Source organism: Buteo buteo, chromosome 8, assembly GCF_964188355.1.
Source record: "Buteo buteo chromosome 8, bButBut1.hap1.1, whole genome shotgun sequence".
Lineage (NCBI taxonomy): Eukaryota > Metazoa > Chordata > Aves > Accipitriformes > Accipitridae > Buteo > Buteo buteo.
The window spans coordinates 675,056-701,679 of NC_134178.1; the positions used below are offsets into that span (position 1 = coordinate 675,056).

A 26,624-nucleotide genomic window follows, 5' to 3' on the forward strand; every position below is an offset into this window, starting at 1 on the left:
TCTCACTGAAGCTGATGATGAGAAAGCAGTTGCTCCTTTGTAGAGCAAGATCACTTGGAAAGGCATTACAGCCACCTCCCAACAGCATCTAGATCTAAATTACAGAGCCAGAGTTATTACATAAAGAAATGCATGCATGTGGAAGGCTTGTGTTTTATTTGATTAAAGGGTCATGCTTCTAAGTGAGAGGGAGAAAAAGCACGTACGTACACAGGAGCACACGTGTGCACAGACAAGTCTCCCATATGAGAACATGGAAAAGGCAGCAGTGAAGCCAAGGGCAGTGTACAAAGCAGCTGTTGTTTAAGGGTAAGGAATAACAAAAGGGAGCCCAGGAAAGACAGGCTTCGCACTGTGAACAAAGCAGCTTCTGTTATTCAGCTACAGGTTTGGGGGAAACAGGGCCTTTTGTACACTCTTCACAAAGAGAATTATCCCATAAGATTACTTCATTCCTTTTGTCAACTTCTCCTAAGGAAGAAACTTGCTACCCCCCACTGGCAGCTAACCACTGAAGTTAGAAAGCAGCAGTGTCTGAAGTGGGCTCCATCTAACCAACTACCAGGGACCCCTCTCTGCACTCCACGAGGGAGAAAACTGGGGAGACCAGAAAATATGCTTCCACAAAGTCATCCCCCTTTAGGATGTGCTAGGGCATTAGAAATGGTAACAAGAGCTTAGTTCCACATAAAATGGAACAAAAATATGGCCCAGATCATGCTCCTAAGTATCAGCATTTGACTATATGGTTGTCACATTAACTTGATTACTTTTCATGACTGCTCCTTCTTAGACTTCTAACCCCTTTCAACAGGGAAAATTCTTCAGATCTCTCTTCAGTCATGATTTCCCTTTAGTTTCACTTTTCTCTTCCAAAATGAGTTTTAAAGTATTTTTGCCTTGCACCACTTGTTACTTACTTCTTGGGTTTTTGTAGGACATATGCAACATCTCGGGGGCCTGTAAGAATTTTTACTGACCTCCTGGCAAAACAACATATCACTAGCTGAAATCTAAACAGCAAATACTTTTCAACTAAGCACATTCAAGGGGAGAAGGCTTACACATCAGAAGTTACTTTGAATAAAAACTACAGACCTATGAATTAAGGCTCAAATATTCAGAAGATACCTAGGGTCCTAATTCTCATTGACGTTAGTGGCATTGGGTCCCTAAATACACACACGTGCAATTTGATGACCTGGACCTCAAACACTTACTGAAAGTCAGGGGACTTACTTATTTAATATCCACTCCAGTTTGAATAACTGCGAGATGGGGGGACAGGAATCTTTTGTTAAGTCAAAAAGAGAAGTTATTTTCAAAGTTTGTAACTGTGCGTGCTGAATGAAGAAGTTAATAAAATGATTTAACACATATAAATGAAAAATCAACCACTGAGGTGAAGCAGAAATAATGTCTTAAGTACCCTTATGATAAAATTGCTCTTACCTGAGCACTTTAGACTTCGAGCCAGCTCAGTGGCCATCACCTGAATTATCAGACCAATGCGGAGCCTGAGCATCTCCACAAAAAGACTAGGCTGTGACCGGACGTACATCGCCAAGTACATAATTATTTCCTGTAAGGACAAATCCGTAAGGACACCCATTCAGAGTGGGTCCTCTTGGCTTTCCCAGTCACAGAGCAAACACTGGTGCCACACTGGGCACCGCTGAAAGAACCCGTTTTATGCATGCTGTATACCTGTGTCAGGACTGCAATACTGATGTCTTGGCCGCTGGCTTCATAAATAAGATCTGTGAGCTCCTCAGGCGGTAGTGGGCTGCAAGAAGGCACACCACAGTTAGCAGTGACTCAGGCACCTGCTATTAACCTCTTGAACAAGCGCTGGAACCAAGCCACCCAGAAATATCTTTGTACCACAAAGGCACCTACAATTCTGCCTGGGTGGCTGCAATTCCTTCTGAAGGTAAGGAATAAATTTTAAAACCAGATAATAGCAGCAGAACAGTACTGGCAAGAACATGAAGGGCAGGCTGCTTCTGTAACCGAGGCAGAGCTCCAACTTACGTGGTAATGATTTTCTCGCGGGGTTCTGGTGGCAGGCCCACTGTAAGTTGCTTGTGGTGTGACAGAAGGTCTGTGCATGCCTATCACAATGGGACAGAAAGCAAGAGACCTTTCTCTGAGTCATGTGGAAGTGATACAGCTTTTAATTCCTGAAAATGAAGCATTTCTTTAGCAATATTTAAGTGCATTTCTATTAACTATGAGACATGCAGAGCCAACAGAATGCTGTTAACTAGTTGCCAGTTGTTAATTGAGGTCAACAGGGCTATGAAAGTCTGTCCAGGCTGAAAGCCTGCTTTTCCCCACTCAGTGAAATCAGCAGCAAAATGATTAGGGACTCCAGTGGGGCTGGCAGATCAATAAAGGACTTTATCCTTCATCATAAGATAAAAGATTGTTCTTTATGCAAGACAACAAACATTTTTAATCATTGAAAAACTTGGCAGTATTAGCTTAAAAAAGTCCTGCATACTAATATATCTCTTAAAAGAAACAAACACCAAACATACTGCATCACATTCCTGAATTAGGCACCTTGATACATTCTGAAATAGGTGCTTCCCCCAGCACCACAGTGTTTACTCTTTTATATCAACCTTTAAAAGTGGGTGTTCAGTTGACCTGTTTTAGCATCCTGAATCAAAGACCTCACAGAGCAATGTTCCTCTGATTTTGAAGAGTCTATCTTCCCTCCCTTAACGTGGAACAAACCAGATCATCTCTACTCTCTTCCTCCCCAATTCTTTGTCAGTACCTTCTCAATTTAACACACAGGGCTTTCTGTGAGCATGTCTGTACTGCTCATCCATCATATCTCGAGGATGGAAAAGGTTATGTGCTTAATTTAGTACCATGGAGGGCGATTATCACAAATTGCTCCCTGCAGATATGACTGTCACTAAAATAGGGCATCCTAGGTGTGACAGTCAAAGCTTTGAAAGTGGCCACGAATTAGAGAAAGAGCTCTTCAGAAATATGCAGGGATAAGTAGGAAATTAAACAAATACTTTAGAGTACTTGAGAGGAAACATTTTCGTAATGTTCAAAAATCAAAGCTGTACCCTTACAGGGGATCTTTCTTGTTACCAATGGGATGGAAGTCAGCAGACCATGTTTTTGCATCATTGCTAGCACCTTGACGTACTGGTGCTCCAAAAGTGTTCAAGCTATCACAATAGCAATAGACCATTACCAATGACAGCTACAGCTTTCAAAGCACATAATTAAGCTTCTCTGATTAAGAGAGATGAAATGAAGCCTTCACATTTATAGTGTGACATTCTCAGTCCATGCCAATATTAACACAGTTTGCAGTACGGATGAAAGGTAAAGATGTCATAATAAGATTTTAGATCAGAAAAGCAACCAATGTTTACTGAAAAATGCTCCGCTATGTATGTTGTGAAGTAAGACCAGAAGAAGGGCAAGCACAAGCCCCAGCAGCAAACTGGTAGTTTTATCTCTGTTTCCAGACAGGAAACTGAACCAACACTATTTGTATTTCATACCTCAGCCAGGACTTCCACTCTCTTTTTGAGCATGCCGGAAATATAACGGATTAAACCCCATTCTTGATTGAGGCCTGCCTTTCTGTAGAGCTCATTGAGTAGGCAATGAACAGTGACGCCGTACTGTCCATCCAGCTCTGTGTCCCAGTCAGCGCCTCTGCCAGAAAAGTCACATAAGGTAGCTGTCATCAGGTAAAATGCCACACTGCTTAACCTTACCACACAACAAGCAGCCTGATTTTGATCGCATTGCTCATTTTGGTGACAGAATTAAGTAGTACATGGGACACACGGGCCTTCACCAGGCATTGGTTATACATGGACGAAACCATCTTGATACCAGGAACTTTCATATCAATTTAAGCACTCACTTAGCCACTAGCCTGTGACTTCAAAGCAACCACCCAAAGGGTTTCCCACCAGACTTTAAATTGAGCGTGCATGCAGAGAGCCTGCTGGAGGAACGCTCCATGCGGTGCTTTTTCAGAGCAGTATTCAGCAACGTCTTCAGTACTGCTGAAGACTGCACCCGTTTTTCAAATGCCTCAGAGAACCCTTAAGTTTTTTTGCCCTGCCTCTTTCTTAGCTATTAACTAAGCTTCCACGCTGCTTATGCCATTACTGAAAAATCGAAGGAGATTTCTGCTCCTCTCCTGGCTTTGAAATTCACTGCGTTATGGGTTCTCTTTGACCATGTTTTAAAGCATCACAGAATGACCTTTCAACTCCTGCTGGAGCGGCAGAGTCCACCACAAGTCCACCTGCCTGCCCAACAGAGACTCCCACGGTGAAACAAGTGCAAAACAGGAAATTAAGGGGGTTATGTGTAGTTAAACAACAAAATGGTATTTTTTCAGGATTTCCTTTGCTTTTTAAGAGAGGCTGCTAAACATTTTGCTTGGGAAATCAAGAAGATCAAAGAAGAGGTCTTAACAGGAGAAAGACTAAAATAAACAAAAATACAATCTTTGTAGCAGTAAGAAAGTCCATCTTTGATTAACACATGCTTGCACCCAAAGCCAACTTCCTGACAGGTTCCAGCAGTATTCTCCTGCATAGGAAAAAAAGCCCAGTAAATGCACTCCAGAAGGTGATTCCTTTGGTTTGTATTTGCATTTGTTCCCATGAAACCTATTTAAATAGCAGCTGTTTACTAACCCCAGCAACTGGGGTTAGATTGTTTTGAAAAACATTTTGAAGAGCACTGAGTTTTAGCCAGTGGTGCACTTGAACACGCACAGGGATTAGAGGAAAAATAGCGACTACTTATTAAAATTGCATTTTGCTTTTAGTTAGAAAACGAGAAGATAAAGTTTCCCTCCACTTCCCTTCTTGTGTATAAAAATCACACCAAATCTTTGTCAACTATTAAGTGCCACAAATATAGCAAGGTGTGGTCTCATTCACGGAAAGGATTTGTGTGTTTCACTTGTGAGCCTTGGAGCCTGTATGTATTCGTAACTGTGTGCCAATCAACCCTGAAATTTGCACAAGAATTTTTTTGTATCCAAATTATTTATGTAATCAAGCTAACTGAAAAAAAGCTTGTTAAAGCACAAAATATTTTAACCTCTCCCCTCAAAACACAACCCTGAACAGTGAAAAGCTTTTGCACAAGAATAATCAGATAGTTGTGACCAAACTTAAAGATGCTGAAGTTTATACTCAGACAACTCACTTTAGTATATGCAAGATATATAAGATATCTGCTTGATCATGGAGCGTTGGACATTCCTTCAGCTGCTCAACAAGCTTCCTGCAATCCAAATCACCGTGAGCATCTTTAGGTAAGTGCAAAACATTTTCACGGTCCTGATAACAAAGATGGATGAAAAAAAAAAATCAACAAAATGGTCTTGAAAAAAGTAGCAGATCAAATTCAAACTGTAACTTCCCACTAAACAATACAACAAACTTGCAACATAACCCTGCACTTGAAATACAGACACATCACATAGTTCTTGCCAGACTACTGCAAACATGAAAAGACGACTAATCCCAGGAAACACAACACCCAGAATGGAACTTTGTCTCTAATTTTGGTTCAATCAACAAGGAAAGTCGTTTTTTGGACAAAACAAAGAAATATTTTGTCAAAGAAGGAAACCAAATTATTTGCATGCTTTTTTGCTGTCACTTGTAAAGAGAAAAGCAGAAGGGTACTACTTTTTTTTAGTTGAAATAATTCAGAGCTCTCTGAGTTCCATCTCTAACCTGTATATATGTGGTGCTTTATGAATGCAGATGTTGCCATGATAAATTTTCCAAGCTTATGAAACTAACATATTAACTAATCAGATGATGCAATCCTGTGGCGAGTTCTTGGATGAAGAGTACTTTTGCTTAATAAGCTATTCAGCAATTTATATGGTCCTAAAATACCATTTCCACAAACAGAGCCTGTAGAGCAGAATCCTTCAGGAGGCTGGGTACAACCTCCTGCAACCATTCTCAGCTGCTGGTCCCATATACTAAGACAAAACAAGTGCCCAGCACAACCCCATCTTCATGCCTTGCACTGGGATTTGGCTGGCGCCTTAAGGACATCGGTCCTTTCACACACTCCCCTCCTGCCGAGACATTACTGTAAGTAGCATTTCTTGGAGACCATCTCTAAAGGCTGTGAACATCCTGTCCTTCCCTTTGTGTGTTCAGTTAGAACTAAAGACAATGACTTAACTTTTGGCCTTTAAAAAATAAGCACCTATTACCTTATTTTGTTTGCACATACAATTAAATACTTTCCACTTCATAATGTTTATTAATAATAATATTTAACCAAAAAACCTTCACCCAGCCAAAAAATAAATTTGAAACCAAGGGAGTAGACAATGGCTTGTCTGTGAAGGAAAATGAGAATTAGCATAGGGTTTGGCTGGGAAACACAGGAAAGGCCACAGTATTGCATCCTAAAAACATGAACAGCATAAGAATTCCCACAGCTTACCTTTGTCTCAAAGAAATGGGGATTATCAACAAGATTCAAAGACTTCCGGTGTGTGTTCAGAACTTTAGTGGGAAGAGACATAGACACAGCTGGAAAACAAAGCCACCAGAAAAAAAGAAAAAAAAAATGAAATGAAAATTGAAAATACCTACATGGAGCATCTGTACTAGGCAAAACCAAACAAATACCTCCAAGAGCCAAAATACAGAGGCAATGCTTCTGAGATGCTGTGCATAGAACTCAGAGACAAGCTCACATTCTGAACCTTATCTCCTTGCAGGCTTGCTCCAAGAGCTTCTGAGATCAGCATGTCAAAGGCTCAGGCGCTACACACTCAGCTGATACCTCTTACGATGGCCCATGCCTCAGAAATCCTACAGCCCAATGACTTGACTCTGCTAAGCGTTTTAAACATTTTAACAGGATGTATGTGAAGAAAATGGTCTAACTAATGGTAAGCTATCATAATTAAAATGGTAATAGTAAATACAGGCTAATGCTCTGTTAACTTCATATGTTGAATTCAATAGAGGATCAGATGATGTGGCATGTGAAATATAGGAGAAAAGACTAACAAAAAAGCTTAAGTTATTAATTTACACTGAAGATAAGGGAAGCCTTCCCTTAACCAGGGCATTGAATACTATACACCTACATATAAAACAATGCATACGTTGGAATCTATTTACAAATTCAGTCAAAGCATTATTTTGGTGTAAATCCTCCAGTCTATTAGAAACGTAGCATAATTAGGAATACTGTCCTCCCTCTCTACTCTGTTTGTTCTTACAAATTTAGAAAGTACGTGTACATACTTATGTTCTTCTGGCATTGAAACATTTAATTCCACAACAACTTTATTAAAATAAGAAATATTCTGTATAAACAAAGACAAAAAAAATGAATTCACTGCCTCAGGTTCTAAAATTCTACCCAACTGAGAAGCTGTAGCAGCTTCCATAACATTAACTTTGAATGTCAAGTTTCATAGCAGGTTATTTATGTATACACCAAGACATGGATACTGTGGGAACACGAGAGTAACAGCTTCACAGTCATTCTTATTTCTTGATAACTACAACATACTCATGCCACCAGTTCTTTTTAAATGGCAAAATTTTGAAATACCTGAACTTATCCAAAAACAGGTTTTCTATTATTATCACTAAATAAGTAACAGGGAGAAATACCTGGAACCTCCAAGCCCTTTGTCTTTGCCATTATTGACAGTATCTCTTTCGTGGAATGGTTTGCACTGAACACAGGTGGTTGATTTGCAGTCTTTGAAGTTGGAGGCAGGTATGACTTCAGTGCTGTACTCTGCAGGACATCATTTATATACTGATCCAGCTCATCCTGGCTTTCTAGTGTGACATACATAAAAGAAAAGGTTTATTAAAGGTAAAAATCATAATTTATCAGTGCCTTTTTTCAAACATACCACTCTATTCTTGCTTATATAGAAGGGCACACAAAAATAGAAGACTACCATAAGCAAGAGATTTTTAAGCTGAACAAATTGGAAAGGAAAAAAAAAATAAATCTGTTTTTGACACTTTGAAAACAGTTACATTAAGAAGTTGTTCTTCCCTTTGAAAGGAAGCAAAAGGATTTTTATCTTGCTGGTATTCCACAAATCATGTTTGGACTTGATGATCTTAAAGGTCTTTTCCAAACTAAATTATTCCAAACTATGATTCTATCAGGTCTTCCACACAAGCTCTTGTCTACGACTCGTCAGAGACTCTTCCTCTCTCCAGCCTCTTCCACACACACACACACACACACTCATCTGCTGACTCTTCAGACTCAGCTTTACTGCAGCAGTTGCTAGTCAATGCCATACTATGAACACAGAAATAATACACACAAATTCCCTCTCCAACTTAAGACATGCAGGTCCTGTCCTCAGACTGATGCATGAGAAACCTGAATGACTGTCAACTGTGCACAAAACAGACTCTGTGCTCTCTGTGCTGATAGAACTTGACAGAGAAAAAAACTGAAGCATGAAAAAACACTACCGCTTTCACAGAAATCTGCTGGATAGCCTCCATATTCACTGTCAGGACTATTACGGCCTTCCTTAGGGTCATCAAACAGTTTTACATCACAGTCTGGATCCAGGAAGCTCAGATATGTATGAAAAGAGGTGGTAAGAAATTCTGATAGCTTGCCTATCTTCACCCTGCAAACAGGAACGTGTGCCAAACAGCGTTAACATCCACCATTTTGATACTGATTAATGCTCACTGAGCTTTCAGCAACTCCTCCAAAATTTACAAGACCTACTGTTAAATCTACCTTTGGTAACTACAAAAGAGCAGATACTGATAACTGAGAAAAAAAAAAAAGTAACTCCCTGGGGAGTTGGCCAGGGGACACCATGGCTCAGGGATTGGCTGGGCACTGGTCAGTGGGTGGTGAGCAACTGTATTGTGCATCACTTGTTTTGCATATTCTATGAATTATTATTATTTTCCCCTTCTTCTCTGTCCTATTAAACTGTCTTTATCTCAACCCACAAGTTTTACTCCCCCCCATTCTCTCCCCCATCCCACTGGGTGGGGGGGTGGGGAGTGAGGGGTTCAGATAAAGACAGTTTAATGGGACAGAAAAGGAAATTATTATTATTATTATTATTATTATTATGATGTGGTCATCACCTGCTGACCAGTGCCCAGCCAGTCTCTGAGCCACAGTGTCCCCTGGCCAACTCCCCCCAGTTTATACACTGGGCATGACGTCACACGGTATGGAATACCCCTTTGGCCAGTTTGGGTCAGCTGTCCTTGCTCTTTCCCCTCCCAGTTTCTCGTGCCCCTCCAGCCTCCACTGGCAGGACAGTACGAGAAGCTGAAAAGTCCTTGATTTAGTATAAACACTGCTTAGCAACAACTAAAACGTCAGTTTGTTACCAACATTATTCTCATCCTAAATCCAGAACGCAGCACTATACCAGTTACTAGGAATAAAACTAACTTTATTCCAGCTGAAACCAGGACAAACAGAAAGCACATCTGATTGTCAGAGGAAGGTACTGATTGAGGGTAGGCAAGCAAAAAGGGAGTTACTGTAGCATCATATTAAATTGCTTTTGTATGTAGATAAATGGAACATGTAAGCTTAAGTACTACATGAATTACATGTTTAAAACATGTCCAATAACTGTGAAAGATAATTACTTCTTAAAAACAGAAGCCCAGCCAAGACCAAATTTTTGTACTTCCAGAGGTCTGACATTTGTTTTTCCTTATCCATTAATGGCAGTCAGAGATGGTACACCTCTTGGGAGACAGATCTTTCACATTGCATCTGAGGTCCAGCTACCATCTCATTGCCACATAATAAAGCTGAAACTTCTCTCTCTGCAGAGTTCCAGTACAAGATCTGTGCACTATCACAAGTTCAAAACTGAGGCTTGTATAGGATTTAATTAAAAAAAATCATGGAGAGACCCATCTGAGGGTTCTGACATTACCTTGCACCTCCAAAATAACCATCCTCTAATTTTCTTATGGTGGCAAGAACTGCTGGATGAATGTCAGTACCATCATCAACTAAAAAAGAATAATGGAAGAGTTGAAGCTTACCAACATGTTCTTAAATTATCATGTCCAAATAAACTGTATCACTGGGTGTTCTCTACAAAGAAAATTAGACAAATCTAAAACAGAACTCACAACTACTATCAATACTAGCTTATTCAAAAAACCCCAAACAAACAAAACCCAACCCACCCTACAAGTTTCAAAGGGTTTTCTATCAAATTTCTTTGGACAAAAATAGTATGGATACAATGGGGAGATGCAAGGATATAAAGGGGGAGTAAAACCAAAATGAAGTAGTACCAATTCAGCATATACTTGAGAAAGTTACACTGTACTTTTGGTGTTAAAACTCAGATGTTGAAACAGTCATGCCACCTGCCTCCTCTCAAACCGAGTTCCATCCTACTCCTCTGCAGTAAGGGGAGCTACTCCACTTGAAACAGAGAAAATTAAGTTTACCAAGCATTGTGTGGGTGATGGGAAATGTCAGAGTTGGTCTCCCTGTCATCCTCCAACAAGAAGTTAGGTAAGCCAGCTCTGTCTTAAGCATCTCCACAATCATCTGATTGTCTAAAGCCAGATAGAAGTGATGCTGGTCAGTAAACTAGAGAACAGAGAAATATGGCATATGAGTAGCTGTCGGTGCTCTCCTTACTTTTTCCTATTTCCTCCCTTAAATCATTCACCAAAGCCATATGAGCTATTCTTGACCACAAAACAAACTGCATGAATTAATCTAACAAGGCTTGAGACTGTGGAAAAGAAACCCATGCTTGTGCAGAGTCTATTTCCTTACACTTGTAGGCTGACCATGAAAGAAGCAAGCCACATAAATAAAAAGCAGACAATCACACCCATGAAGTAGAATCTTCCCAATGATGAAATACAGTAACCTATGATCTGGAAGCACTCTAGACGTGAAAGAGAAAACTAATGATAGCAACAAAAACAATGAATAGTTGTAAGTGCATGCTGGGGACTGGGAACTAGTAACTGTATGTCTCTTGGGAACAATCTGAAAGTCAAGCAGAATACAGAGAAGCTGGCAGTTACTGTGGAAAAAAGGTACATAAAATGTACAATTGTAAAATGTGCTGTTCCCACTACAGAGGAAAGCCAAGAACCACAGTAAGAGACTATTCTGGATGCTTCAGGAGCTAGAAACCAAAAAAGCTGGACAAACAATAGAAAGTATGTCAAAGCAGCCACAACAAAAGTTAAGGAATCACATAAGTCTTGGGGAGGGGTGGAAAAAGGAGGCTGGAATATAGAATAAACATCAATTAGTAAGACACATAGTGGTCAAGGAGAAAACATCCTGTAAACGCATCAGAAGTAATAGGGAAACACAGAAACTGTAGGTCTGTTAATAAAGAAAGAAAGGCAGTAGGAAGAGAGGATACAGACAAGCTGAAGCATTCTATGCTGTTTTTATTGACAGAAGAAAAGTAGCAAATTATGACCTGTAATGCAAAGCGATACGAGTCCAGCCTCAGTATGGGAAGAAAAGGTTAAAGAGCACATAAATTCAAGCTGGCGAAGTCCAGAGAAATTACTTCATAGAACTTAAGGAACTAGCCAAAACAATCCCTGAGCCACTTGCAATTAGTTTTGATAATTCAGGAAGAAGTCCCAGAAATCCAGAGAGAAGCAAACACACTGCCTGTCTTTAAAAAGGAAGAGCCAGGATCACATAGACCAGTCAAGCAAATTTTAGTGCCTGAAAGCACAGGAAAACAAAGCCAGTTTGAGACTGCCAAGATAACTACAAAATGATAAAGCAAGATGGCCCAACAGTCATATCAAAAACCAATCTCAGCAAACAAGTCCGATTTCCTTCTTTGGGGGCAACTAGGTGATAGGTACAAGAAGGTGGCTGACATCTCTCAACTTTTGCAAATTTTCACACTAGTGAGCCGAAGAAAAAACACCCAAGGAGGCAGAGCTGCTTGAAAAATTGTTCTCAAAAGGTAGTTATTAACTATTTTTTTCAGAATTAGAGGGGTATCTAAAAGGGGTCAGCCTTTGCCCCACACCTCATCGATGTTTTCATTAGATAACAAGATGAAATACAAATGACAAAACCACAAAATTTGTGGACATTAGTCAAGATCAACACAGATGATTTAATAGCTAACATTAGGAAGGTGAAATTAAACATTAATTCCACCCCCCTCAGAAAAATGTCAGGGGGAAATGTCTGGCTACAAAGTACAACAGAAAATGTTATGGAGGTTTTAGTCAAACACGGAATAAACAGGAACTGCCAGTGTGTTGCTAATGCAAAGACAAATGCCATTCTGGAATACATTAATACATACTTGATACATGGCAAGATTTCAGCTGGAATATTGGGTCCTACTTACATAGTAAGATATGGACAAAGAGATATTTTGAAAAAAAATCACCACTAAGGAATTTTTTCCCTAATTTGCAAAGTCAAAATTGGTGTGGGGGAACAACACAACAAATAATCTGTTATAAAGCTGCTTGTGATCAATTGATATGGGGAAGAATGGGAAGGGATCCACATTTTTTTGCAGCATATCTCATATTGTTTGGATATTATGAAGCACTACAGAAGCCACCTATGGAGTCCACTGAATGTCTTCCACTGGAATTTAAAGACTACATTAGTCAAACATCTATTTAGGAGGGTGTGAGCATTCTTTATCCTGCTTCAGTTGCACATGTTTAGAGTAGGTGACCCCTTGGCCTTCTAGTACCAACTGCTAGAATAAGTCTACAGGAATAAGTGAGTTGCATTTCATTAAATGTATAAATAACAGCCATTAATTCTGGCAGGATCCAAACTTTCAGCTACATTGAAAAAAGCACTAAACAGAAAACAACAGAACATCCCTTTCTCAGCACTATTGACCCTTTCAACAATATAATGAAAAGATTACAACTGAATTGCTTGGGGGTTACAGTACTTGGCACGCTTAGGTGAAACTAAATTTTTCATCAAAGCAATCAGTAGAAAGGTATATTAAGTGACCTATTTCTGGAGAAACTATTTCATTAGCTAGAATGTTGGTTCAGGCAGAGATCAGTAACAACTTTGTACTATTGATTTGCTGTGTTCTCCTAAGCCAGAAGCCAAAGGTGGCAGACTCTGTATGACAGAAGAGAGATTTATCAGCACTCCTGCCATGCTGATCATCCAACACTCTGGAAAACCCCACAAAGCAAACCACATCTGCTTTATCAGCCCTGCTCCATCTAAAGTAGAGTGACAGCACATTAAAGCAAAGTGCTTCACTAACAATTAGCCATTAACTAAGTAGTGATTTCCCTGCCAGCTTCACATGCTCACCTGAGGGGTAAAAGCAAATATTTGATTTCTTATCACATACAGCTTGGACGTGCCTAACACTCCAATATGTCGGTGTGGCCGTCCACTTAATTTCATGTTCTTGTTCCGGCCTGTGAAGAAAAAAGAAAGAATAAGATGTCTCACCTAACATTTCCTGTGTGGTTTTCCACAACCACCATTTTAGACAAGGAGATCTACTTCATTGATATCAGCAAGGCAGAAGACAGATGACAGAGTGAGATGCTACAGACTGGTCCATTGTAGCAACCAGTTCTTCAAAGGCCTGATTAAAAATAAAAATTTTGGCTTCACTGACCATGGGATTGGGTCTTTTAATTATAGTCATTGCTCAGCACCCAAAGCTTCACCACCAAGAAGGACAGGCATATGCCCTTTCAGAAACAAGGCCATCAACGTGAAACAGAAAACTGCAGTGCTTTCACTGCAGAACTGTAAAAATTCTTGCCCACAGAAGGCTAAATCCAAATACAAAGTACATCCAAATACAAAGACAGATTTTCATTCTTTTCACCAGGCTAATAAGCTCCACTTTTCTCAGCAGAGCTTATTAGCAGATGATCTGCACTGCACCCTTTGTTCTAACAGCCAGGAGCTGACTTCAATCTGTCTGACAAGGAATATGAGCCAAACAACCATGTGCCTGAAAAAATACCACTGTGAACGTTCCCAAAGAAGTCACTGTTAAAAACAATACACCAATGTGTCAAATCATCCTACTCACCCCCCCACTAGTGAGAGAAAGCTATTATGAATTATTATGAAATAAATGTAAGCTTCAGCAAAGCCCTCCAAATGTTTCATTCGTTAAAAGTTCTTCGTGGTAAAGAGACAGATTCTTTCCCAAAAGCAGCACATGCAATTTCCCTTCTCCATATATAGGGCACACTTTATAAGACTTATTTGAAGGCTTAGCAGCGCAGCTCAGCTCAGGATTAGAAGGAACATTAGCAAGAACCTGACAGCCCAAAGATGTCTGATAGCAGCACGGCTTCCCTGATTTGGAGCAGAAAACTTCCCAGGCTGTCCGCTGGTAGAATGGCAACGACATTACTGAGTTTCCAGTCTTAAACCAGAAGTACTCTGACTTCTGAAAGGAAAAACATTTGATTTTTTTCTGTGTTTTTCCAGGCATTTTTTCTAAAGCCGGTTTCTCTGTGGAAGTTTTTCCTGCAGGACAAGAAAAGAGTCAGCTCTTGCCTAACTCCAAGGGCACAGGGAAACTTTTATTTTGGCCACCTTTTCTAATAAGGCAAATTTTTTTCCCCTGTTGGAGTCCCTTATTTAAGACAGAAGTTCTAATTTTGTCAAGCTTCTTTGCACAAATGCATTTTAAATCAAAGAAATTGATTTAAATAAAAGAAATTAGATCAAAGAAATTGAGACAATGTGAAGCAAGAAAAAAACAAAACACAAAACACCACCCTTAAAAAATACCTTGCACAGCAGTTGAGCGAGGCTTCCATGTTCAAATACCTACCCAGCATGGTGTAGAGGTTACTCAGGATGCGAGCTGGCTGCACTCTGAGCGGATGGATATCAGCGATGCTCTGAACATTGATTCCATGTTCTTGCAAGAGATTCTTAACTTGATTAGATTCTGCCAAAACAGTTACTGCGTAACAGAAAACAAAAACCCTAGTAAGAAACAATGTTCTACTCTTTTTAACTGACTGTCTCTACCGTCACCTCTCAACTAACGCATTTAGTTGACTAAAAAGGCACAAAGACCTCACTTTCTTAACTTATGAGCCCGTGAGATCAAAAGGTATACCAAGAGGGCATCAAACAGATTTTGGCTCTCTGCTTCTCAACATGTCTTGCCATCCTTGTCCACCTTGGACCACAGGGTAATTTAAGTTGGAAGGGTCCTCACGAGGTCTCTACTCCAACCTCCTGCTCAAAGCAGGGTCAGCTCTGAGGTTAGACCAGGTTCTCTGGGGCTTTATCAGTTTCTTTTGTTTTCTTTCTGTACCACTAGTTTGAATCATGCAGTCTCTGCTAGCAGATAGGGCTTGTCCCCCATAAAATAAGGGGAAACACGGATTGAAAATCTTTGTTGTTTTAATACAGCACACTATAACACCACACCCGAGTCAATGGGGAACAGGTGCTGTAACTTGTAGAGCAATAAATGTTAGAGAGACCGTAAAATGGCACGAGGTAGCAGGGGGGGAAAAGAAGTCCCCAAATCAGAGGAATTTACAGTCCGCACCCTAATCCCACCTCTTGTCCTGCTTGAGGTTTTGCCCATGTTAGGTGGCTTACCGGTTTGGGACTAATAATTCAGTATTCTTCTCTGCATTATAAATACTTGTCAAAGAATGCTAAAAATAAGCAAGCATTTCTACTCCTACTAGAAATTAAACGCTTCAGAATAAGAAAATGCCACCCCCATGAGACACCAACAGGGGGTAAACAAGCACCTGCCCAGGTCACAGTACCATTGACAAAGGCTGCTCCTGATAAACGAGCTGGCTGCTTCTCCAGAGCAGTACAGGCCCTTGAAAAGCCTTTAAGCCCTGATCAGATGGTGTTTGCCCTCTACTGAATTTTCTGGTTTTGGCTGTTCCTGCATTGACTAAAGAAGCCACTCCCTGCAGCACCCAAAAGACAGCCGTAAGTCTGGCTGCCTCACCTCTGCGTACAGAGATCCTCCACACTCGTTGGTCCCCGGTTCCTCTGAAAAGGGGCTGCACAGAAACCTAACTAAACCGACCCGTCTCCTGTTGATACAAGATGCTTTACATCTCATGTTGAGAGAAGAACAGAGTGGCCTTGTTATGCTGACTAGCAGTGGATAAGAAAACCTGTATGTTGCAAAACGTATAAGATACTAGAGGAAATTGCTTTTGGGCGACCTTGCAATTCCCTGGGAAGATGAGAACCTTAGGCCCTTTTAAATAATTTAGCTTAAAAGCGTCAATATGGCTTGTGTTAAAAGAATGAAAAATCAAGAAAAGACAGATATTAGAGTTACTAATGAACATTCTTTAGTGTCCCACTGCACAGAATCACTAGAAGAGGGTGAACTAGCAGACAAGTGAGGAAGACTATCGAAGACCACCAGACAACCTTGAAGACACCAAAGATCTCGAGCACGCCTGCACCAAGGACATTTACCTATATTAATGAGTTCCTGGAATTCAGATGAATTTGTTAATTACTTCCAGCAAAAAAGTAATGAATATGTACATCCATTTTGTATATAATCACAACTGTTGAAAGAATTGGTGTGCATGACAGGTGGAGCAATCTCCCATGCACCCAGTGCTGCAATAAAGAATGCCTGCTTTCTAAAATTCCAAAATCGAGTCTTAGAGTTTCTGAAGTACCAATTTATGGTAACACTGTCAGTCCTGCTCTTTCTTGCTAGAATCCACCAAGATATTCCTGGTCACTACAAGATTAAGTTTGCCACTCTCCAGTCCCTGACAGGTCTTAAAATTTTAAGAAATACTGTTTAAAAAAACTTTGTTAAACCTGATCTTCCCTCCCGGAAAAAGACAGCTAGGCAAACAACCCCTTTCTCCTTCTCACAGTATCATCAAAGCATCTAGGTCCCATGCAAAAATCCACATTACTTTTCAACATGTCTTTCTTCTCTCCTGTACGTAGGGACTTTGCCATCACATAATCCAATTCACCCAGAATGATCCAAAAACTCCCTCACCTTGTACCACAACATCAGGTTTAAATCCAGTGGAAAATCTCCTGTTTAAGGGATCAATTTCACCTGCAGCAAGAAATCCCTAGAATAAATGCAAAAGAAAGAAAAAAAAGAAATGAAGCAAACAAAAATTAAGTAAAAGGCTTCTGATGACATCTAGAAGAAACCTTAACCCATTTTCATATTTTATCAGGAGAGCAGGACTTAAAGCCTGGTTTATTTACCCCGTCCATTAAGTAGTACATTCAATTAAAAAAATGGCTGCAATATTTTTCGGAACAACAAGAAAATAGTTATGACTGACAAAATCTGCATGTTCAGATTTCCTATTTTAGAGTTGCAGCAACTGACACAACTTCACCAGGCCAGTGAATTTTTTTGTAGCTCCACAGAGATATTCAGTGGTTCCTTTAACAAGTCCATGGCTAATACGGGACAACCCTGTAGGCATTGTACGCCATAGATTAGGGCGTAGCCTAGTGGAGCTGAAACAGTGCAAAATCCTAGCTCTGGGACAGCCAGGTCAGCCTGGGCATATTCCTCTAGCCTAACCGTATATCCAGTCCATTTGACAACTTATTCAGCTTGATTAGAAACAGACAATTGCATATCTATATACAAAATAACCCCCAAACCACTCCTGAAGGCTCAGACTCACCCCTCCATGGTTCATGTACATGTTTCTACTGGAAAACACATTGTCCCCCGCCTGTCAACCAAACTGTACTTAAAGGCGAAGCCATCTCAAAACAAAATTAAATATAAGCTCACCTATTATACAAGAAACAATTACCTCTGCTAATAGGCAGCTAAGGACATACAATGACTGGCCCCAAAGATGAGGTAACTTTCCCACTGGGACACGATCCACTGAGTGAGGATTTTCATACTCCTCGTCAACCTGAAAACAAACACATATGCAAGAAAAATTACGCTAAAGTTGTGAAGAACAATCAATAACATGGAAGTATCTGAAAAAAATACCATCTATCATCTACCCTTTCTAACCTGCCATTATTACTACATTATTACATCGAGATCTCTTGATTTTACTTTTAAGGCTGCACGTTTTCTGGGACAAGAACTATGCTTACTTTTCATACGCTGCCCTACCCTTTGAAGCTGGAGGTTGAATGGAGACTCTGCATGCAATTACAGCTTTGGTGTTAGCCCTTCCCCTTTCTTCTCAGCACGACTTTGCTGCCTTCCCTCTGGGCAGCTTGTAGGTAATTGTGTGTCTGCTTTCCAACCCCTTGCAAGATGACACTTCAACTTCACTGATGTCTACCTAGCTTCCTGAAGTAAAGGTGCTTTCCAAAAATGAAGGCTATTCCACCTTTCCTGTGTTAGCAAGAATGGTCAATGGAAAAATTAAGAGTAGATTCATTAGTTTAGAAAAACTGCCTTAGTATACAGATCTATTGAGGGCAGAGGAAAAACCCTCCTAGATAACATCTTTACCATAGCCGTTTTAAAATTTATAAATGACAGGCAAAATCCACCCTGTTTATTTGGCACGTTCATCAGATCATCATCATCATACCAAAATTCACAAGAAGGCTCTGAACTCTTACACGCTTGTTCCCACTAGGAAGGCAATTCAGAGCTTCCACCTCAGATCTGCGAGCAAGACATCAGCTGTCAACACTCCCTGCCCAAACTCGGACCAACCCAGCAGGCTCCACACCCTTAGTGAGTGAGGGCTGAGAAGTCTGGAGTGGGAGAAGTTGGCAGGGAGGGATACAAAGGCACACAGCGTGGAAGAGCACATAAGCTCATCAGCTCATCTGAATTTCTCTGTCACAATGGGAGAATCAGGTAAACAGTAACAGCAGCGATGGCGGGGGGGAACCAAACATAACAAACAGAAAACCCAGCCCAAACCATAATCCATCTGAAACCAGTTTCTCTCTCACATACAAGCTCTGGAGAAGAATGAGTGCAATCAATCAATAGACTAGACAGGCAGGGCAGTCTATGCTTTATTTCTTCTGTGAGCTTCAGTTCCTAAGTCAGCATCAGCGCTTCTTAAATATATGTCTTGCTATAAGGATTTAAAACTTTAGACCTGCTCTAATACTTCTGCAGGCACCCAGATTCCCAAGTAAAAAATGTGACCATCTGGAAGCCTGAAGTTTACCATTTCTCAGTAGGAGCTGTGAGAGGTCTCTTTAGTTTTCAGATAATGTACAGTAGTCTTTTTTCATTGCTGGTTTAGATTTATCAGCTACAGGAAAACTAGAAAACTATAAAACCAACATTCATCTTGGCATCTATACTTTGCATGCTGAACTGGATGCTGCATTTTCACAATACCTTTTCTGGAGGGACTGCATACAGTTCAGGCATTAGCACTATTCCATTCTTCTCTCTAATAAGTATTCCTTCCAGAGCCTCTCTATACTCTTGTACCTGGAAATATTTTTAAAAGACAGTGAGAATTCACATTACAGTCAGCAAAACCAAAACAGTGAAGTTAAAGTTCTAGTACTTTTCCAATGAAAGTTCATTTAAAAAAAACAAAGGGGGGGGCAGGGAATCATGACTTGCTGATGGAAGATCAGGGTTCAAATTCTCAGAGACTGTTCCAGCATCTCAGTATTATCAGCCTCAGAGACATGAACACCCATCTTTAATCTGTAACACACTGCTGCAGTACAAAAATTCTGACATATTCCTATCAAGAAGTCACTGGAACAAATCCTACATGAAATTTGCAACAGATGACAATGCAGTGACATGCGTGTCAGGACTGCCAATATCCACAAAAGCATAAGGTGTATAAATTGTTAGCTTTCTACCATGCACATTTGTCTATGATTTTCTGAATTCTGCTTTGCAGGACTGGAAAATCAGTTTCTCTTAACTGATTCACTTAAAAATTTGCCCCATGGAAAACTTAAAATAGATTTAAACTGTTTAAAAATATCCGAGTTAACTGAGCAGAAAATCTTCTTGTTCTTGTGTTGTTAGACAACATATTATGAACAGGAATACCAGGCTGGTACAAAACATAGAACATTTAATATTCTTTTTACCAGATCCCTTATTTTGTTCCATTTCTTAACTACCTCATTCCAAGTTTTTACTTACAGGGAAGCTGTATTCAGGCACTACCAGCACCTGCCTCTGAAATCCTATTTCTGCTATCCCTTCCTGAGTACAGCGGAACTTGCGCAAAATAAGGTACCAACAGGTTCATATTATGGTACACTGATATTTTCAGTATCCTGTCTTTCTCCACTCTTTTTGAGTCCTCAGGGTGCTTATTTTTTCCAACAGTTGCTGCCATTGTAACCACTTGTTTGCAGCAGTAATTGGGGAAGACTAGACACTCACCTGCATGTCTCAGTGACTCATTCAGCTATATTTAAACGGTGGGAACTGAGAGCAATTGCCTGGTCTGACCATGCCCTAGCACAGCCTGTCTGCACACCATAAAGGCAACCAGGAACATACCGTCCCAGATAATCCAACTAAGTTCCAGATACTGCTTTGTGAAGTGGTATTTTATTGACATGACTGAAGTTTCAGTAAACTGTCTGATTTCCCCCCTCATGAAATAATGCTGTTTCTCTCTTCACCAGACTATTTTTACTGCATTCAGGAAAGCAACTTATATTTCTAGTGTCAGTAAGTATTTCACTTGATTTACAACATCTGGTACAGAAAGAGGGCTTTTTGATCAGAAATTCTCTGTTTTGTTTCTGATGCCATTTTATTTATTAAGGCATGAAATTTAGCAATCTCTTGTCCCTCTGCATACTAGGCAATTTTAAATCACATGTATTTTTTACTTCCTTCAAGCCACCAACCTACAGAAGTCCTGGTATGAATACATTTAGTCCCAGCTACTTGTCACTCTTTAATTCACCAATACCCTCCAGGTGCCACTATAACCTTTGGAGGGCTACAATCAATTTAGCTCCCCTGACCACTGGATGCTTGACACAGTAAAGGCATGAAGTAACTTAGGGAATTACTGAAAATGGAATGGCTCCTCATAATCCAACCCCAAATCTTCCTGAATATACAAAAGGACTGAAAGTACCATGAATCTTGTTCTCAGCAGCCAAGCCACAGAGGTCAGTGGAAAAAGAAGTTGGTCTTACCCCGAAGTAATTGGGAAAGGGGCATCACGGTTGGTGGTAAGACAGAACCAGGCAAATAAACCCCGTTCAGCCCAGTTTCACCACACCAGCTAACGGAGCCACTCAACCTGGTAGAGAGGGCAAAGAGGTCCCAGTGTGCACAACACTGCAGCCTCTACCACGTCACGAACTCCCCAGAAGGTGAGATTGGCTGAAGACTACTCCCACCCTGCTGGTGGGATATCCAACTGATATCCAAAATAAACATGGAGCAAAGCTACAAAATACTGCAGGTAAATGGCTCTGCATCTCCATTGAAAGTAATTTCTTCTTTCCTCACCTGAATTTTGTCCTCATTAAATACTCCATCAATTAGCAAGTATGTCCAGAATACCGGCCACTCACATTCAATATTCTCAAAGAGCTTGAGCTCAGCAGGATCATAGTGCAGCCTGCTTGGATCCTAGAAATTCAATCATACTCATTTAGTCACAGTGCTAAATTAGTCACTCATATTCCAATCATAATGGCAGCCCATTTTATACAAGTGATTAAAACCAAGAAACCAATAAAACCACCAGAAATAGTTCCCACGCAGTCTCTTGACTTCTTTTTCACATTCAGTCTCAAACTCATTTAATCATTCCCTAGACAAATCAACCCTTCCTAGTCTCAGACTCTAGGTGTCACCCAAATAATCTTGGCTCTGCCTCAGTTCAAAGACATTTTGGGACACCTCAGAGACACTGCTTCCGCTTAGGCACCATAAGCCTATTTAAGGGTTAATTTCTTACAGAATTATGAATTAAGTTCTGTCCTTAATAATTGTTTTTCAAACCCTTAGCCTCCTTCAGATATGTGTCATTTCTAGCGTGGATGCCTGGACTACCTTCAAATCCACTAAGATGTCTTAACAGCCATACAGAACTTCACTCCTTCATGTAAATGAGACCAAAAAAAGTCTATAAACAAGAGATAAAATTCTTCCTAATGCCTACTGAAAATATGCGTCAGAAGTACCTCTCTGGGTGTCTTGTAACCATCTCGGAGAAAGCGACAGCAGCCATAGCGGCCCTGTAAAAACAGACAAAATTATAGAAATCTTCACATACTGTTCTTCCTCACAGACTAACATCAGCATAAAAGTACGTGCTGAGTTTTAAGTGTCACTTAGGGATTCTTCCTCCCTCTCTTCCACACACAGACAAACCAAGTCTGGCAACCCTTGTTTAATCAGGATTTTTGGTTGAGAAAGGGAGGTTCTATTTTCCAAAGGGAAAGAGAAGGAGAATAAAGGAAATCCTTACCTGCAATTTGGATATGATTTCACTCTTGGTTACATTAACAAGGTTTAGATCCTCCACTGCAAAAGCCGGGTAAGAAATAATAGAGAGAAGGCCAGCATCTATCTCCTTTGACGTGGATGCCCTCGGCAACATGGAGTATAGAATAGACTGAGCAAAACAGGAACAGAAGAGAGGGATGTAAAACAATTTGCCTACTTCAAGACTATGTCAAGTGCAAACGGAATAGACTATACTATTTGCAAACTGACAGGGAACTCATTGCATAATTATTTTTAACTGAGAATGAGAATGCTTCACACCACTCACTTCTACATGATCTACTAGAAACAGGGTGAACAGCATGGCTGAAGCATGGCAGATGGCTGAAGTCATCCTTATTACGTTAAGTTCTTGGTTCAGTTAACCAATATTTCATTTAAAAACAAAAGGGTGCTGGGGTTTTCCCTAGCAAAGGAAACAGAAGGCTAATTTTTACCTGACAGTGTTCTACTTCATCAGGCAGAACATGAATCACTGATTTGTGTCCTCCATGAGCTCCAAAAAGATCTAGTTCATCAATTGCTTCCAAAGCAGCCTTCAAAAAAAAAAAAACAAAACCAAACAACAACCCCAAATCATTAAATACCTTTTAAGCTAAGTACCTTTACAGCCTAGCACCTGCGCTTACCCTCTGAAGTAAATTATGTAAGACAGAAGTTTGCTCCACAGACATTTTTTCATCTTTAAAGGGAAGCTTGGCAATATTTTAGAGAAAGTAACTATTTCTGTCTTTCTGCTAGTAGGATACAGGACTGATGTGCTGGTGATCCTTCTTACAATTTAAAGGCAATGCAAAACAATTGGGAGCTGAGCTTCCACTGAGATAATATCTAAATATTAAAGTATTTAGTAAAAAATGCTTCTTCTGTCCTATATTCCAAAATAACCCCCATTTCAGTGGCCTTTCACTCCTCCTTCCTGAAGGGCTGTTCGAAGAGGAAGGCTTGCTCACAGCACCCCAGAATCAGCAGAGGCCAGTGCCCCAAGAAGAAAGCATCGCTGTCTCTCCCATACTATCGCTTCCCAAGGGACAGAGAAACGAGACGTCTGCTCTCCGCACAGCCACCCAAGGCACTCCACGCTCCATGTCAGCAGGTGAATCACATCCCACGCCTCTCGGCCATAACACATTTGCCTAGTGAAGACATCAGCAGCCCATCCGCTGACTCCATTTGGGCACTCCTACTTTAACCTAGCAGGCTACAAAGCCTGGCTTTGCAGAAGGAGGGTGTGCAGCACCGCGCAGGGAATGCGGCAGGAGGAGAGCAAGGACCGGACACCCGGAGTCAGGCTAGCAGAGCTTTCCCCTGAAACGCAGATTCACAGGGTTGCAGTAGCACTGAATGTTGCTCCGTGCCCATTTTTGTCCTGCAGGTTCACGGTGATGTCAATCTCTGACAAAGGAAGGATCGCACGGTGCGGCTTGCCTTATTCTCTATTTTTCTTCTTCCTTCACAAACATGGGTTTACTGGCTCTGCAGAGCCTCTCTCTAGCCGACAGTCTTAACGGTGAACAAAAGGCACTGAGATCAACTCAAAGGCACATGCTCTGTGCTGTACTGCTGCCACAGGTAGCCACACAAAGCAGATGCGGGAGAGAAATGTTAAGAGGGAGAATTCCAGAGGCAGATTAAAAAAAAAAACCCCTCTGCAGCAGGGCCTCCAGCGTGCCTCCTGGTCCCCACCCCAAACAGCACTTTTACTGAACCCAGAGCCACAGAAACGCAAAGCTGTGCAGCAAGTCCCACAGGTTGTCCTGACATCAACACACCTAGAAGTTGTGCAGGGACCACAGCAACCCATATCAGGCTGTTCAGCACAAAAAAAAGAAATCACACCGGTCAGCTAAGGAATAACCTTCCCCACAAACACTGCCCCACCACTGTTCGACTGAACTGTGGCCAAGACCCGCAGTTTCTCCCTCTTGAGGCCACACAAGCTCTTGGTAACCAATAAATCCTTCTGAAATGCAACTACACCTTTGACCTTAACGATATTTGGCTTCTGTCAGTCCCCCAGACGCCATGTAAAAAGGCAGCTGTCAATTACACATTTACATTTACAGCCTTCTGAGCATCATTTAGTATCTCTGTGACTTTGTGCTATGGGGGAACCAGAAATATCCACTTTCTTTTAAGTCTTTACTCATTTTTCTCTCCAAATTACGTGTGAGTTATTTCTTAGACTGATATTCTGCTGTTTTCCAGAATTTACATCCAGAGGGACCTTGGCAGGCTAGAGAGGTGGGCCTGTGTGAACCTCACGAAGTTCAACAAGGCCAAGCGCAAGGTCCTGTGCGTGGGTCTGGGCAATCCCCAGCACAGATACAGGCTGGGCGGAGAATGGATTGAGAGCAGCCCTGCGGAGAAGGACTTGCGGATGTTGGTTGACGAGAAGCTCAACATGACCCGGCAATGTGCATTTGCAGCCCAGAAAGCCAACATATCCTGGGCTGCATCAAAAGAAGAGTGGCCAGCAGGCTGAGGGAGGGGATTCTCCCCCTCTACTCTGCTCTCAAGAGACCCCACCTGCAGTACTGCATTCAGCTCTGGGGCCCCCAACATAAGAAGGACACGGACCTGTTGGAGCGAGCCCAGAGGAGGGCTGTGAAGATGATCAGAGGGCTGGAGCACCTCTCCTGCGAAGACAGGCTGGGAGAGTTGGGATTGTTCAGCCCGGAGAAGAGAAGGCTCCAGGGAGACCTTGTAGCAGCCTTCCAGTACCTAAAGGGGGCCTGTGGGAAAGCTGGAGAGGGACTTTTTACAAGTGCCTGTAGTGACAGGACAAGGGGTAATGGCTTTAAACTGAAGAAGGGTAGATTTGAATTAGACATAGGGAAGAAGCTCTTCACTGTGAGGGTGGCGAGGCACTGGCACAGGTTGCCCAGAGAGGCTGTGGATGCCCCATCCCTGGCAGTGTTCAAGGTCAGGCTGGATGGGGCTTTGAGCAGCCTGGTCTAGTGGAAGGTGTCCCTGCCCTTGGCAGGGGGGTTGGAACTACATGATCTTTAAGCTCCCTTCCAACCCAAACCATTCTATGATTCTATGACTTAAGCTTACCATGAAAACATCACATATAATATTGGGGGTACAGGATTAAGATAAAGGGACAGAAAACCAGAGGCCACTTTATGAGACTGCTCCTCACTGAATCTATCAGATTCATGTCTCAATGAATCTGGTACCCTTCTTGCAATCCTTGGAACAACTGTGCTGAAGTCCTTCAATGACAGCCATTATCACAAGGATTTTACACCGAAAAATACTCACTCACACCCAAACAAAAATTCTTATACAATCAGTTAACTATCGCAATGGCCAAGAAGACTACGCAAAGGAAGCAATCAGGTTTGTTAGAGCCCTTCAGCATGACGGAACAGCCATGAAGGGGGTGTCAGGAAGACATTCTTACTTTGGCCATCCCTACGGAGCTTGCGTTCAGTTCAGGGATGCCCTGGTTTGTCTTATCACCACGTTCCCAAATTCCGTAATCCTGCAACAACAACATCATCAAGAAAAAATTGGCATGGTCACATACAAACCCAATGTTTTCCCCCCTCATCCCACAACAAAACCAGAGCCCTGCATGAAATTAGTTTATTTGTCTGAGGGGAAAAAAAAAAAAAAAAACAAAAAACAAACACCCAAAAGAAGGCTCCAAGTCTCCAAAGAGCCCCTACTCATGTTTAAAGAGCAGCACAAAAAAATATACCCCAACAGGATCAGGTCTACAGCCATGAATCACTGTCTTCACAGAACACAGAAAGCCCTTTATCCTTCTCCCTGTGCATGCCTCTCCCCATGCCCCTTCAACTAGTCACTTGCCAAAAAGTTTGTTAATGTTTTGCTCTTTCTAGAAACATCCATGAGATTTTAATGAGACATCAGGAAATACTATTAAGTATCAATAAAGAAAAACTATTATTATGATGGAACAAATATACCTCACCCAGGCAGCCATAAATCCTCCACAGCCCCCCCACCATCTCCAAAGATGCTGCTCGCAATGTAAAGTACTGACAGGTTCTGCTATCTTCTCATGGAAAAAGTAGTTTGTATTTTCCTTCTCCATCAATAAATACTTTTCCACCCACATCTGAGCAGCGTTATAGTAGTATGGTATAAGTTAAGTAGTATAAAT

General features: G+C 41.2%; 1 protein-coding gene across 1 annotated transcript in view; it reads right to left on the reverse strand.

Moving 5' to 3' along the window:
* Nucleotides 1-26,624, reverse strand: part of PHKA2 (phosphorylase kinase regulatory subunit alpha 2) — a 47,705-nt gene that overhangs the window by 14,361 nt on the left and 6,720 nt on the right. Inside the window, exons 6-25 of the mRNA XM_075033387.1 lie at nt 25,896-25,976; nt 22,921-23,019; nt 22,446-22,592; nt 22,159-22,212; nt 21,479-21,601; nt 19,364-19,459; nt 17,841-17,948; nt 17,051-17,129; nt 14,858-14,992; nt 13,360-13,469; nt 10,500-10,644; nt 9,971-10,049; nt 8,514-8,677; nt 7,680-7,853; nt 6,490-6,578; nt 5,221-5,354; nt 3,543-3,699; nt 2,035-2,114; nt 1,708-1,786; nt 1,453-1,582 (exon numbers count right to left, since the gene is read on the reverse strand). Coding sequence (XP_074889488.1) covers nt 1,453-1,582; nt 1,708-1,786; nt 2,035-2,114; nt 3,543-3,699; nt 5,221-5,354; nt 6,490-6,578; nt 7,680-7,853; nt 8,514-8,677; nt 9,971-10,049; nt 10,500-10,644; nt 13,360-13,469; nt 14,858-14,992; nt 17,051-17,129; nt 17,841-17,948; nt 19,364-19,459; nt 21,479-21,601; nt 22,159-22,212; nt 22,446-22,592; nt 22,921-23,019; nt 25,896-25,976 — 2,263 coding nt within the window. The remainder of the gene's footprint in view (nt 1-1,452; nt 1,583-1,707; nt 1,787-2,034; nt 2,115-3,542; nt 3,700-5,220; nt 5,355-6,489; nt 6,579-7,679; nt 7,854-8,513; nt 8,678-9,970; nt 10,050-10,499; nt 10,645-13,359; nt 13,470-14,857; nt 14,993-17,050; nt 17,130-17,840; nt 17,949-19,363; nt 19,460-21,478; nt 21,602-22,158; nt 22,213-22,445; nt 22,593-22,920; nt 23,020-25,895; nt 25,977-26,624) is intronic.